We start from the raw sequence: 14,805 nt of genomic DNA, 5'->3' as shown, positions 1-14,805 counted from the left end.
AGGGAATCAAGGGTTATGGGGAAAAGGCAGGAAAGTGGAATTGAGGATTATCAGATCAGCCATGATCCCGTTGAATAGCGGGGAGCAGACTCGAAGGGCCGAATGGCCTACTTCTGCTCCTACATCTTATAGACTTGTGAGCAAATTTACAGTTCATGGAATAAACGGGCAGGAGCAACAGGGATACAAAATTGGCTGAACAACAGGAAACAAGCAGTAGTTGCGAATGAAAAACAACCCCAGAAAATGCTGGAAAAGCCCAGCAGGTCTGGCGGCTTCTGTGGAGAGAGAAACAGAGTTAACGTTTCAAGCAGAGTCATATGGACTCGAAGCATTAACATTGTTTCTCTCTCCACTGATACTGCCAGACCTGCTGAGTTTTTCCAGTATTTTCTGTTCTTATTTAAGATTTCCAGCACCTGCAGCATTTTGCTTTTATTTTATTAGTGGTTAATGGATGTTTTTCAGGCTTGAGTGGTGTTCCCCAGGGTCAGTCTTGGGACCCTAGCTTTTCCTGATTACACACAATATATATTCATGACCTAGACCTTTGTGTACAGTGCACAATTTCAAAGTTTGCAGTTTATACAAAACTTGGAAGCGTTATGAACTATGAGGAGGATAGTGTAGAACTTCAGAAGGACATTTACAAGTTGGTGGAATGGGGGGACGAGTGGCAGATGATGTTCAATGCAGAGAAATGTGAAGTAATTCACTTTGGTAGGGAGAACATATAGAGGCAACATAAAACAATGGGTACAACTCTAAAGGGGGATGCAAGAGCAGAGGGACCTGGGTGTACCTGTGCATAAGTCATTGAAGATGGCAGGACAGGTCGAGAGAGTGGTTAATAAGGAAAACAGTATCCCTTGGCTTTATTAATAGGGGCATAGAATTAAAGAGTAAGTAGATAATGTTGAAATAAAAGCAAAATACTGCGGATGCTGGAAATCTGAAACCAAAACAAAAATAGCTGGAAAAACTCAACAGGTCTGACAGCATCTGCGGAGAGGAAGATAGTTAACGTTTCGAGTCCTTATGACTCTTCATCAGAACTAAAAACAAATAGAAATGAGATGAAATATAAGCTGTTTGAGGGGGTGGGACAGGTATAGCTGGATAGAGGGCCAGTGATAGGTGGAGGCAAAGAAGAGATTGCCAAAGATGTCATAGACAAAAGGATAAAGGGGCGTTGATGGTGGTGATATTAGCTAAAGGATGTACTAATGGTGACATTAAGGGTAGAAAGCAGGACTAGCAAGTGACAGATGGCCCTAGTGGGGGTGCACCTCTGTGCCTCAGGGAGATTAGTTTAAGTGAAAGAGTGCACATCTCCCTGAGGCAAAGTGCGCTTCCACTTTGAAAAAGATTAAAAATAGAAAAAAATTCCCTAACATGTCCCCCTGCAGCAAAATTCTGCCCCTATGAGAACGAAGAAACTAGCATGAACTCCTGCGGTGGGGTAGGCATGGACCCGATCAGCGCCCCCAATCGGGTCCGTGCCGCCATTTTACGTGGGTGGGCTATTATAAGGCCCGACCAGCGTGGTGTGCGCCCGGAAGCACTGAGCGCTCCCTGTGATGGTGGGGGGGGGCGTTTCCCTGAGCCGGGGCCTGCGCTCTTTCACGCGTGCACACGAAAGAGCCTCAGGGAGATTATTTTAAGTTTTAAAGAGCTAAATAAAGATAAGAAAAAATTTTAAGACGTCCCCTCAAGTGACATTATCACATGAGCTGGGACACGTCAATGAATTTTTATGCAAAATTTTATTCAATTTATAAACATTTCATGAAACCTCATCCTGCCCATGGATGAGGTTCCATGAAAAATGCGAAGTCCACCAGGGCTCTTCACCTGCCCATCAACCTTAAGGTTGGAAGGGCAGCTCAGTTTATTGGTTTAACTAGTTTTTAAATGGCCTTAATAGGCTTTTGACAGTTCGGCGGGCATGCAGTCAAGTTGATGATGTCAGGACGCATGCCCAACATCACCCCGCGTCATTTTACACCTCAGCGAGTGGGGGCAAATTCCTGGCCTTGAAGTATTCAGGACAAATACTTATAGTATAAACGCTTGTAAAACTAGGAACTTATTTTCTACCTCTGGCCAAGAAAAGGGCATTTACTTTTCTAAAGCTACCAATTTGGAACAGAGAATGATCTATGAGGCATAAGAATAAGGAGCAGTAGTAAACTGCTCGGCCCCTCAAGCCTGACCTGCCAGGAGTCAGGAAGACACAGGAATCTAAAGGATAAGGGCACATACACAGTCATACAGAAGGCCAGGGCAGATAAGTGGTGGCTGGCAAGAAGCTGATGAGGGTATTATTTAGTCTGATGGACTATACAGAATGAGGTGTAACAATAATGGGGAGAAGTTCTAATACTCGGGACTGAATTTGAACCTAAGAATAAAACACATGGGTTTGTGTGGCGGGGGATTACAGTCCGACAAATCTGTTTCTCAACACACCCCCGCCTCCGACCTGCCAATTTGTTGATGATAACTTGTGTCTTACTAAATTTATTGTATATTTTTGAGGAGGTAACAAGTGGGGTTGATGAGGGTAGCACATTTGGTATACTCTACATGGATTTTAGCAAAGCTTTTCATCAGGTCCCATGTGGCAGACTGATCAGAAAAGAAAAAGCCCATGGGACCTAAGGGAAAGTGGCAAGTTGGATCCAAAATTGCTCAGTGGCAGGAAGCAGAGGTTTATGATTGAATATTTTGTAACTGGAAAACTGTTTACAGTGGGTTCCCACAGGGGTCAGCATTAGGTTCCTTGCTTTTCATGTTCTTTGTTTATTTAGCCATGAGAAATAGGCATGGCTAGCAGGGCCAGCATTTAATACTGAGCCAACTGGATGATGCATCTCAGCCTCCTCCTGAGGTCCCCGGCATCAATCCACATGATATCAAGAAATGGCTGAAGGCACTGGATAATGCAAAAGCTATGGGGTCCTGACAACATTCCGGCAATAGTACTGAAGACTTGTGCTCTAGAGCTGGTCGTGCCTCTCACAAGCTGTTTCAGTATAACTGCCACACTGGCATCTACCCGGCAATGTGAAAAATTGCCCAGGTATGTCCCATCCACAAATAGCAGGACAAATCCAAGCAAACCAGCTACCACCCCATCAGTCTACTCTCGATCAAAAGTGATGGAAGGGATCGTTGTCAATGCTATCAATTGGCACTTACTCAGAAATAACCAGCTCACTGACACTCAATTTGGGTTCCGTCAAGGCTACTCCGCTCCTGACCTCATTGCAGCCTTGGTCCAAACATGGATAAAGAGCTGAACTCCTGAGGTGAGGTGAGAGTGACTGCCCTTGAATCGAGGCAGCATTTGACTGAGTGTGGCATCAAAGAGCCAGAGTAAAACTGGAGTCAATGGGAATCGGGGGAAAATCTTTCCACTAGTTGAGCCATACCTAACACAAAGGAAGATGTTGCTGGAGGTCAATCATCTCCATCCCTGGACATCACTGCAGGATTTTGTTAGGGTAGTATCCTCGGTCCAACCATCTTTAGCTGCTTCATCAATGACCCCTTCATCATAAGGTCAAAAGTGGGGATGTTTGCTGATGATTGCACAATGTTCAGCACCATTTGTGACAGAGAGAATGTAACCATCTCCCCTTGACATTCAATGGCATTCCTATTGCTGAAAACCCCACTATCAACATCCTAGGGGTTACCATTGACCAGCAACTCCCACATCCTGTGGGGGAAAAGAAGCAAAAAGATGGTGCAAAAGTTGGTGATGCTGTTTACAGTGAAGAAGAAAACTGTAGACTGTAGGAAGATACCAATGGACTGGTCAAGTGGCAGAAAATTGGAAAATGTAGTTCAATCTGGAAAAGTGCACTAATGCATTTCTGGAGGGCAAACAAGGCAAGGGAATACACAATAAATGCTCGGTTACTGAGAAATTTAAGATGAGAGAGGAGCTTTGGAGTGCATGTCTACAGAACCCTGAAGCTATCTGGACAGGTAGGTAAGGTGATAAAGAATGCATCGGGGTGCTTACTTTTAATAGTCAAGGCATACAATATAAGAACAGGGAGGGTATTCTACAACTGTATAGAACCTTAGTTAGACACAGCTAGACTATTATGTACAGTTCTCGTCTCCGCATTACAGGAAGGTTGTGATCACATTAAAGAGGGTACACGTTGCCAGGGATGGAGAATTTTAGATATGAGCAAAGGATAGGCAGGGCTTGTTTTCTTTTTAACAGAGGATGCTGAGAGAAGATTTAAAGGGCCCAGATATGTGTACATAGGAAAGACCCATTTACCTTATCAGAGAGCTCAATAACCAGAGTTTACAGATTTAAAGTAATTGGTAGAAGAATTAGCAGAGGAAGTGGTGTGAGGGTTTGAGAGATTTTTACCTAGAGAGTGTAGAGATGGGGTTGTATGTGAGTGGGGGGGTAGGTCTGGTACTCTCTGCCTGAAAAGGTGGCGGAGGCAGAAAGCCTCATCACATTTAATAAATACTTGGACGTGCACTTGAATTGCTTTGATCTACAAGGCTGCGGTCCAAGAACTGGAAAGCAGCATTATCCAGATAGATATCTTAGTGCAGGCAGAAAAATGATGAGCCAAAAGCCGTCCTTCTGTTGTAAATTTGAGATTCTAATTTGTTTTTCTAGTTACCAGGAGATGTGTTGTCATCACCCTGAAATTACCTGCAGAGTACCAAAATTTATAACAGTCATGTTGGATAAAACGGCAGCAAATGCAGACTGAAATGCAAGAAGCACTTTGTGACTTGAGTAATGAAGTTTCATGGCTTTTAACATTGTTCATAGTTTTCGCAAGTCACTGTATGAGATTGATTGCATAGTAATGCCAAACGATGTGAATCCACTACAGTGTATAATTGGGAGTAGTCATTGGGCTGTCCTGTGACTTGAAAATCTTTTTCCAGATAGTGTACTCAAACTGAGTATTGGCAGGTATGCGAGACTTTGGTGCTTTGGTTGTCAAATCACCTGTGGCATGTTCCTTAAGATTAATGAGTGGATAAATTTAAGAGGGAAAGAGTAAGGTTATACCTACTGTGGATTTTCATATAGAATTCCATCCCAACTGGTTCATACCAATATTTATACCTCACATTTATGGTGGTGTTGCGATAATGTCACTGGATTAGTAAACCACAAGGCCTGGCTAATACACTGGGGACATAGGTTCAGATCCCTTCATGGTGAAATTTAAATTCAATTAATAAAATCTGGAATTGAAAACTAGTCTCAGGAATGGTGACCATGAAACTACCATTAATTGTTCCTTAGACAGCACTTTCAAACCCACGATCGTGAACATCCAGAAAGACAAGGGCAGCAGGCACATGGGAACACCATCTCATGGAAGTTCCCCTCCAAGCCACTCACCATCCTGATTTGGAAATATATTACCATTCCTTCACTGTCGCGGGGTCAAAATCCTGGAACTCCCATCCTAACAGCACTGTGGGTGTACCTACACCACATAGACTGCAGTGGTTCAAGAAGGTGGCTCACCACCACTTCCTCGAGAGCAATTAGGGATGAACAATAAATGCTGGCTTAGCCATTCCATGAATTAATTAAAAAGAAACCATCTGGTTCTCGAATATTGTTTAGGGAAAAAAATCCTGACATCTTTACCTGGTCTGGCCTACGTATGTCAGCAGATCCACAGCAATGTGGTTGACTCTTAAACCCCTCTGAAATAGCCTAGCAAGCCACTCAGTTCAAGGGCATATAGGGATGAAAACAAATGTTGGCCTTGTCAGCAATGCCCACATTCCATGAAAGAATAAATACGCAAGCCTTCTCCCACTCTACTTCCAGCTAGACCTGTCAGCATCATCTTTACATACTACTCTCCCATCCTCTTTGCTGCTTATTTGTAACTGATTTGAAATGTTTGCAGTAATTAATTTGACCAATTGCTTCATTTGCAAATTGCACCCCATACTGCAGTTTAACTTGAATCAAAAATCCACAGAATTGGCCTGTGTGCAGTACTTTTGTGCATTGTAGGGTTAGGAAGTGTCAAATTTCTACAGCGAGCACTTCTCAGTACTTTCCAACAGGGCAATGCTTATTGTTAAGCTTTTTTTAAGACTTAAATGTGTACAAAGAATGAAAGCATCCAGATGAAATGTAAGTCATCCTTTCAAATTAAATGCTTTCATTTCCCATTTGTTCTCTTCCTTGATTGAATTATTCTTACGTTGGTTGAAATTATTTGGTTAAAGACTTTGCAGTATTAAGTTACAAGTATCACATGGACTGTTGCATTTAGCATATCCACAAAGTTAGTTGCTTCACTGGACCATTGCAAGTTAGGTGAAGCTTAGGTTTTATCATATTTATTTGTACCAAATCTATGATTTAAAAAAAAAAGATTGCTGAATGGTTTAGCTGACGTGAGGATATTCTTCCTTAAGATTTCATGCAGGTTTTATAGTAGGTTACAAAAAAAACAACCAAAGTGCCAAAAAATATTTAAATTGAGCTGACCCAGACCCAGGCCCAGTCCATGTGATATATGATTGTTTATATTTTTTCAGGGTGCTAAAGATCTCCCTCTGCACAGAGCTGTAAAAGACACTTTCTCTACTCCTCAGTCTCCACAGCTTTCGCCTTATAATTCACCAAAGGCACAGCATAAGGCCGTACAGAGTTTCCTACCTCCTGGCTGGGAAATGCGCATAGCTCCAAATGGCCGGCCTTTCTTCATTGATCACAATAGTAGAACAACAACATGGGTAAGTCCTAAACTCTACCCCAAAGTATTTTTCCTCTCCTCTTGTAGTGAGATTTACTTTTCAGCATGGAGGCCAAATATGCGTACATTACTTGGTTCTATTACATGTGCCATGTGATGAATTGGCTGTTTGTGGATAGCATCTCTTTGGAATTAGCATGTCAAAATAATTGAGTTGTTAACTAGAGGCTATGCAGTGAGCAATAGCCGGAAAAAGTGGTTAAGTATTTATGAGCATGTTTGGGATGGTTTGCTTGCTTAAATCCTTGGACTGGTTCCTATAAAAGTGTTTTAGCTGTTGCAGAGAAAAAACAAACCATTCCTTTTTCTTAGAAGCTACAGATGGATCTATTTCTAAAATATTAAGCAGAGTTTGCATAAATAGTACTAAACATACTAATATTGTTCTGATGGAGGGATTTTCTGCAGTTCTGTCCTTTTGTCTTGCCTTTTGGTTGCTACCTCAACTTACAGAAAAATTAATTAAATTATCATCAAACACTAAGTGTGATTTCCTTTCGAATATTGGTGTCTTTTTTTAAAAATATGCAAGCACTTGTAACTGCTAAAATAAAAATAGAAAATGCCGGAAATACTTAACAGATCTGGCAGCATCTGTGGAGAGAAAAACAGAGTTAACATTTCAGGTTGATTACATTTCATACGAACTGTGAAAAGTTAGGAATGTAATTGGTTTTAAGCAAATTGAAGTGAGGAGGATGAGGGGGAGGGGAAGGAAAGGACTTGTGATAGTATTGAAGGCAGGAGAGCTTTAATGACAAAAGGGTTCATGATGGAAGCCAAAGGGAGTGGTAGTGGACAAGTGAAGAAACAAAATATGTGTCTGGAGGAGGTGTAAATGGCAGAATGATGAACAGCTGCTGTCTGGAAGCCAAAAAAAGGAGAAAGCCAAGAGAGATGAACTACATACATGTGCACTAGGAGCAAGAGTGGGCCACTCGGCCCTTCAAGCCTGCTCTGCCATTCAAATAAGATCATGGCAGATCTGATTGTAACCTCCAGCCTAGCCCCGATAACCTTTCACCCTCTTGTTAATCAAGAACCTGTCTAGCTCTGCTTTAAAAATATTCAAAGACCCTGTTTCCACTGCATTTTGAGGAAGAGAGTTCCAATGATCCCTTATTTTTAAAGAGTGACCCATTGTTCTAGATTCTCCCACAAGAGGAAACATCCTCTTCACATCCATCCTGTCAAGACCTCTTGGGATCTTAAAAGTTTCAATCAAGTTACCTCTCACTTTTCTGAACTCCCATGGATACAAGCCTTACTTGTCCAACCTTTCCTCTTAAGGCAACCCATCCATTCCTGGTATTAGTCTGGTAAACCTTCTCTGAACTGTTTCTAACACATTTACACCTTTCCTTAAATAAGGAGACCAATACTGTACACAGTACTTAGATGTGGTTTCACCAGTGCCCTGTACAACTGAAGTATAACCTCTCCACTTTTATATTCAATCCCCCTTCCAATAAACAATAACATTATATTTGCTTTCCTAATTCCTTGCTGTACCTGCATACTAGCCTTTTGAGATTCATGCACTCGGGCACCCAGATCCCTCTGACTTCAGAGTTCTGCAATCTCTCACTATTTAGATGCTATGCTTTTTTTACCCTTGCTGCCAAAGTGGACAATTTTCCACGTCTTTACCCACTCACTTAACCTAACTATGTCATTTTGTAGCCTCCTTACAACTTTCACAACTCTTTCCTACCTATGTGTCTTCATCAAATTTAGCAACCATACCATCTATCCCTTCATTCAAGTCTTTTATATAAATTGCAAAAAGTTGAGACCCCAGCACTGATCCCTGTCGCACACCATCCCACCAACCAGAAAAAGATCCATTTTCACTAGCGAAGAAAATGAAACAAATCTGCTTACAGTCTGAAATTGTTGAACTCCATGTTGAGTCTGGAAGACAGTAAAGTGCCAATCAAAAGATGAGGTACTGTTCATTGAGCTTGTGTTGAGCTTCATTGGAGCACTTAGGAGGCTGTAGAGAGAAAGGTCAGAGTGGGAGCAAGGTGGAGAATTAACATGACAGAAGCTCAGGGTCACATTTATGGACTGGGCAGAGGTTTCCTGCAAAGGAATCTACATTTTGTCTCCACACTGAAGCAGACTGCATTGTGAGCAATGAATACAATGTACAAAGTTGAAAGAAGCAAGTGTAAATCACTTTCATCTGAAACAGTGTTTATACTACTAGCTTTATCACTTCGCTATTCTCTCCACTGAATTGGGCAGCTGAGTTCCTGTTAACTAATCTTAATGCTGTTATGTAAATTATTAAAATTACTTTAGTAAAACTAGACATGATCGATAGAATAGAAATAGAATCATAGAATGGTGACAGCACAGGAGGAGGCCATTTGGCCCATTGCATCGATGCCAGCTGTCTTCAAGAGCAACTCACAATTCACCTAGTTGCACTCCCCCACCTTTTACTCATAGTCCTGTACATTTTTCTTTTCAGATAATTATTCAATTCTCATTTGAAGACCTTGATTGAATTTGCATCCACAACACACTCTCAGGCAGTGCATTCCTAATCCTAATCACTCATCAAGTAAAAATGTTTTTCTTCAAGTCGCCATTGTTTGTTTTGCCAATCACCTTTAATCAGTGAACTCTGGATCTCATTCCTTCCTGCAATTGGAATGGTTTATCTTTATCTTCTCTGCCCAGATCTCTCATGAGTTTGAACACCTTTACAAAATATCCACTTATCCCTCTCTTCTCCAAGGAGGAGAAAATGGATCTTGAAAATGGATCTTTTTCTGGTTGGTGGGATGGTGTGCGACAGGGATCAGTGCTGGGGTCTCAACTTTTTGCAATTTATATAAAAGACTTGAATGAAGGGATAGATGGTATGGTTGCTAAATTTGATGAAGACACATAGGTAGGAAAGAGTTGTGAAAGTTGTAAGCTCCAGCTTCTCCAGTCAATCCATGTAGTTGAAGCTCTTCATCCTTGGAATCATCCCCATAAATCTTTTCCGCACCCTCTCTAATGCCTTTACATCGTTCCTAAAGTGTGTCCAGAATGGGGGACACTACTCAAGTCAGCATTTTGTATAGGTTTATTATAACTTCCTTGCTTTTATACTTTCTACTCCTGTTTCTAAAGCCTAGGATCCTATTTGCTTTCTCAACTTACTCTGTATCTTCACTGATTTGTACATGCATACATCTAGGTCCCTCTGCTTTTGCACCCTCTTTTTAAAATTGCACCATTTGTTTTATTATCCTCAATATGTTATGGAGATGTGCCTGCTAGAGTTTTTCTGGCTTCAGACTTTGCAACCATTAGTGATAACTCACTGCTACACAATGCCTTGGTCTCAGGAAAGAGTAGGCCAGGACCCTCATCTTAGCACATGCCTGACATCACACAGCCAGTCTGGCTCCTGTGTGCATGACATGTGTCATCATAGGCGCATGCACCAATAATGTAGTTTTATAAGCAAACTTTAAGTTAATGTTGATTTTGTTTGATTGATATAGATGTAAGATAAACGTTTCTCACAAGATTATTGTAATAGTTTTATAATACATTAGAAAATTTCAAATAACTATGTTTTCTTAGCATATTAAGGTTCATAACATGAAATTGCCTATGTTTTGCTTCTAGCTTGAATAAATTTACGTATGATACTTATTTTTAAAAAACACACCTTTTTATTACTAAAAGTAATAAATTTCAGAAAAATATTTCGAGCTTCCATAAGCTGCTATTAATTCTGATGAGTTTTTTGCTGTGGCATGTAAAAGTTGGTGGGGTAGGTGGTCCACAGGGTCTTTTGCCCAGCCTAAGTGGCCAGCGCATGGAAAATGTTTGAGAACCACAGGCCCAGATCGATGCATGATATAATGAGAGGGAAAAGGTGTATCTTTATGTTAGGGAGGTTAGTGGAGATGAGAATATAAGTATTATGAGAGTATGTGAGACAATTGTTAAAGATAACTAAAGAAGAAATTGCTTCTGTAAAAGGTTAGCAAACTCAAGGTGGATAAATTATTGGGTCATGACGGCATGCATTCCGGTCTGTGAAGAAATTAAGGAAGGAAATAAAGCATCTTGCTTGCAATTTTTCACTCTTCCTCATCTATGCATATTATGGTTATGGGACTGGAAGGTGGCCAATGAAACATTCCTCTTCAAGGAAGGAGACAAAGGGAAATTGTTCAATTGAAGACGAGTTGGTCCAACATCAGGTACGGGGCAACTCTTAGAATCGATGAATAGAGGTAAAATTAACAAGCATTCAGAAATGTCAGGGTTAATCATGAACAGGTAGCATGGATTTTTTAAAGGCAAGCTGTATTTGACAATTTTTAGGCTTTTTTTCACAAATATGTCCAATTGAGTTGATGAAGAGAATCAAGCTGATATCGTGTACATTGATGCATGCATTTGAAGCATTGCAGAAAAAGGGAACCAAACTAAGTCAAATCTGATAAGTTTTTATTTAAATTCATTCTTAAGATGTGGACATCATTGGCAAGGCCAGCATTTATTGCCCATCCCTAATTGCCCTTGAGAAGGTAGTGGTGTAAGTACACTTAAAGTGCTCCTTTTCTGTAGCAGTTTGATACAACTGAACGGCTTGCTAGGCCACTTCAAAGAGCAGTTAAGAGTCAACCACATAACTTTAAGCCTGGAGTCATGTGTAGGCCAGAGTGGTTAAGGATGGCAGATTTCCACCTCTGAAGGTCATTGGTGAACCTGATGGGTTTTTACAACAGTCCAATAATTTCATGATCATAATGAATGAGACGAGCATTTTATTCCAGATTTATTAATTACTTTTTTTTGTTCGAGACCACCACTCCTACAGCAGTTTTCAAAGAGTTATCTTTTACAGGAAGATCCACGGCTGAAATATCCAGTTCACCTAAGAGGAAAAGCATCTTTGGATCCAAATGATCTTGGACCTCTCCCTGTAAGTGCAACAATTTATTCATTTTTATAAGCACATAGATAGCAACTTACGATAAAGGGTTCAGTTCAAAGTCCTGCCACTAAATCACATTTCACACTTGCTTGGCACTATTCCAACATTAAAACCATAAAATGCAGACAGCTAGACAGTTAAATGGCACAGTGTGCCATTTAAAACAGAGAACAGGTGAGCATGGACTTCATTTAAAACAGAGAGCGGGGAGGCTTCATTTAAAAAGAGCATGGAGGGCAGCTGATTGGTGAGTTGGATTTCTAGTCTTTAGATTAAAAGTAAAGTCAATGGTTGGTGTTTAGATCTCTTGTCTTTATTTTCTCATTCTTAAAAATAGCTTGTTCAGTATAAGACCGATACTGGTGTATCTTTACACTTTACACTGCTCTTTACACTTTATTGAAATTAGAGACACTAGAGTAATTAATTAATAAATTAAATAAGATAGCGAATGCAGGATAGGCGATGTGTTGCTGCTGCAGCATGTGGCAGCACTCCAAGATAATAATCTCAGGATTACTACCTGAAGCATGGGCAAGCTGGCATGGAGTTTTTTTTATTCGTTCATCGGATGTAGGTGTCACTGGGCACGCATTTATTGCCCATCCAGAATTGCCTTTGTTTAGAGGGCATTTAAGAGTCAGCCACATTGCTGTGGGTCTGGAGTCACATCTAGGATGTAAAGGACATTAGTGAACCAGATGAGTTTTTACAGCAATCGACAATGGTTTCATGGCCATCATCAGATTTTTATTGAACTCAAATTCCATCACTTGCCATGGCGGGATTTGAACCCGGGTCCCCAGACCATTACCCTGGATCTCTGGATTGCTAGTCCAGTGACAATACCACTATGCCATTGCCTCCCCATAGAGTTAATTGCATGGCTCAAAGATTGGTGTGGGAGGAATGGGATTTGGTTCATGGGGCACTGGCATCAGTACTGGAGTAGAAGGGAGCTGTTCTGGTGGGATGGGCTTCACTTGAACCATGCTGGGACCAGTGTCCTGCAAATCGAATAACAAGGGCTATAGAGAGGGCATTAAACTAAATGGGGGGGGGGGGGGGGGCAGTTATGGAGAGGGGATAGTTGGCTTACAAAGCAAAAGGATATGGCAGCATTGCGGGGCAGCTACTTAGGTAATGGTACCTAGAGTGTGACAGGAAGGGACAGAGCGTACAAACATTAAAAAAAACAGCAACAAATAGGGTCAAAGGGGAGGAAAATGGTAAAAAGGCAAAACTAATAGCTCTTTATTTAAATGCACGCAGTATTTGGGACAAAATAAATGAATTAACCGCACAAATAGAGGTTAATGAGTACATCTTATAGTCATTACAGAGACATGGTTACAAGGAGATCAAAGCTGGGAACTAAATAATCAGGGGTATGTGACTTTTCGAAAGGAGAGGCAGGAAGGAAAGGGTGGTATGGTAGCTTTGTTAGTACGAGATGGATTAAGTACAAAAGCAAGAAATGATCTTGGATCGGAAGATGTAGAATCCATATGGTTGGAAGTAAGAAATAACAAGGGGAGGAAGACACTGGTGGGAGTAGTCTATACGCCCCCTAACAGGAAATAATGAGGGCAGGTAAAAAAAAGACAGTATAATAATCACGGGTGACTTTAATCTTCATGTAGATTGGGAAAATCAAATTGGCAGAGGTAGCCACGAGCAACAATTCATAGAGTGTATTCAGAACAGTTTCCTAGAACAATATGTTGTGGATACAAACAGGGATCAGGCGATTTTGGATCTGGTAATGTGTAATGAGGCAGGCTCAGAAAATATTCTCTCAGTAAAAGATCCCCTAGGAAACAGTCACCATAATGGTGGAATTTAGCATTCAGTTTGAGAGTGAGAAACTTAGTTCGGAAACAACTATGCTAAACTTGAATAAGGGTTATTACAAAGGAATGAGGGCAGAGTTGGCTGGAGTGAACTAGGAAAGGAGTTGAGCAGAAAAGACGGTTAATGAACAATGGCAGAAGTTAATGAAAATAGTTCATGACTCACAACAAAAATATACCCCAGTGAGGGAGAAGGATTGTAGGAAGGGGATAAACCAACCATGGTTAACCAAGGAAGTTTAGGATAGTATCAAATTGAAATAAAAAACATACAATGTGGCAAAGCTTAGTGGTGAGCCAGAGGATTGGGAAAGTTTTAAAAACCAACAAAAGATGACCAAAAAATAATAGAGGGAGAAAATAAACTTTGAGGGTAAACTAGCAAGTAATATAAAACGGACAGTAAGACCTTCTTTAAATATATAAAAGGAAAGAGAGAGGCTAAAGTCAATATAGGCCCCTTAGAGAATGAGGCTGAGGAAATATTAATGGGGAACCAGGAAATGGCAGAGGAGTTGAATAAATACTTTGCATCAGCCTTCACTGTAGAAGACACTCATAGCATACCAAAAATACTAAATAATCAAAGGGCAAAAGTGGGAGAGGAAATAAATACAATAACTATCACTAGAGAAAAAGTACTAAGAAAATTAGTGGGGCTAAAGGCCAATAAGTCACCTGAACCTGATGGGTTGCATCCTAGGATAATAGAGGAAATAGCTGCAGAGAAAGTGGATGCACTGGTAGTAATGGAAAAATCCCAGAGGATTGAAAAACTGCCAATGTAACACCCTTATTCAAAAAGGGAGGGAGACAAAAAAAGCAGATAACTGTAGGCTTAACATCTGTTGTTGGGAAAATGTTGGACTCTATTATAAAGGATGTATTAGCAGAGCATTTAGAAATACATAATATAATCAAGCAGAGTCAGCATGACGTCATGAAGGGGAAATCATGCCTGACAAATTTATTAGAATTCTTTGAGGAGGTGACAAGCAGGATAGATAAAGGGGAACCAGTAGATGTAATACATTTAGATTTCCAAAAGGCGTTCGATAAGGTTCATAAGGCTACTTAATAAGTTAAGAGCCCATAGTGTTGAGGGTAGTATAGCAGCATGGATAGAGAACTGGCTAACTAATAGAAGACAGAGAGTTAGAATACGGGGAGCATTTTCAGGATGGCAACCTGTAACTAGGAA

At 40.7% G+C, this 14,805-nt stretch overlaps 1 protein-coding gene across 5 annotated transcripts in view; it reads left to right on the top strand.

Annotated features, from left to right (window-relative positions):
* Window positions 1-14,805, top strand: part of nedd4l (NEDD4 like E3 ubiquitin protein ligase) — a 441,756-nt gene that overhangs the window by 360,809 nt on the left and 66,142 nt on the right. For 4 of the 5 annotated variants that reach the window (XM_041209743.1, XM_041209653.1, XM_041209917.1 and 1 more), the window contains 2 exons: window positions 6,574-6,771; window positions 11,662-11,739. In XM_041209743.1, the coding sequence (XP_041065677.1) occupies window positions 6,574-6,771; window positions 11,662-11,739 (276 nt within the window). The remainder of the gene's footprint in view (window positions 1-6,573; window positions 6,772-11,661; window positions 11,740-14,805) is intronic. The other variant, XM_041209560.1, reaches the window with a different exon arrangement.

Source organism: Carcharodon carcharias, chromosome 1 (assembly GCF_017639515.1).
Source record: "Carcharodon carcharias isolate sCarCar2 chromosome 1, sCarCar2.pri, whole genome shotgun sequence".
Classification (NCBI taxonomy): Eukaryota; Metazoa; Chordata; class Chondrichthyes; order Lamniformes; family Lamnidae; genus Carcharodon; species Carcharodon carcharias.
This window is presented reverse-complemented; position numbering and strand designations above follow the sequence as displayed.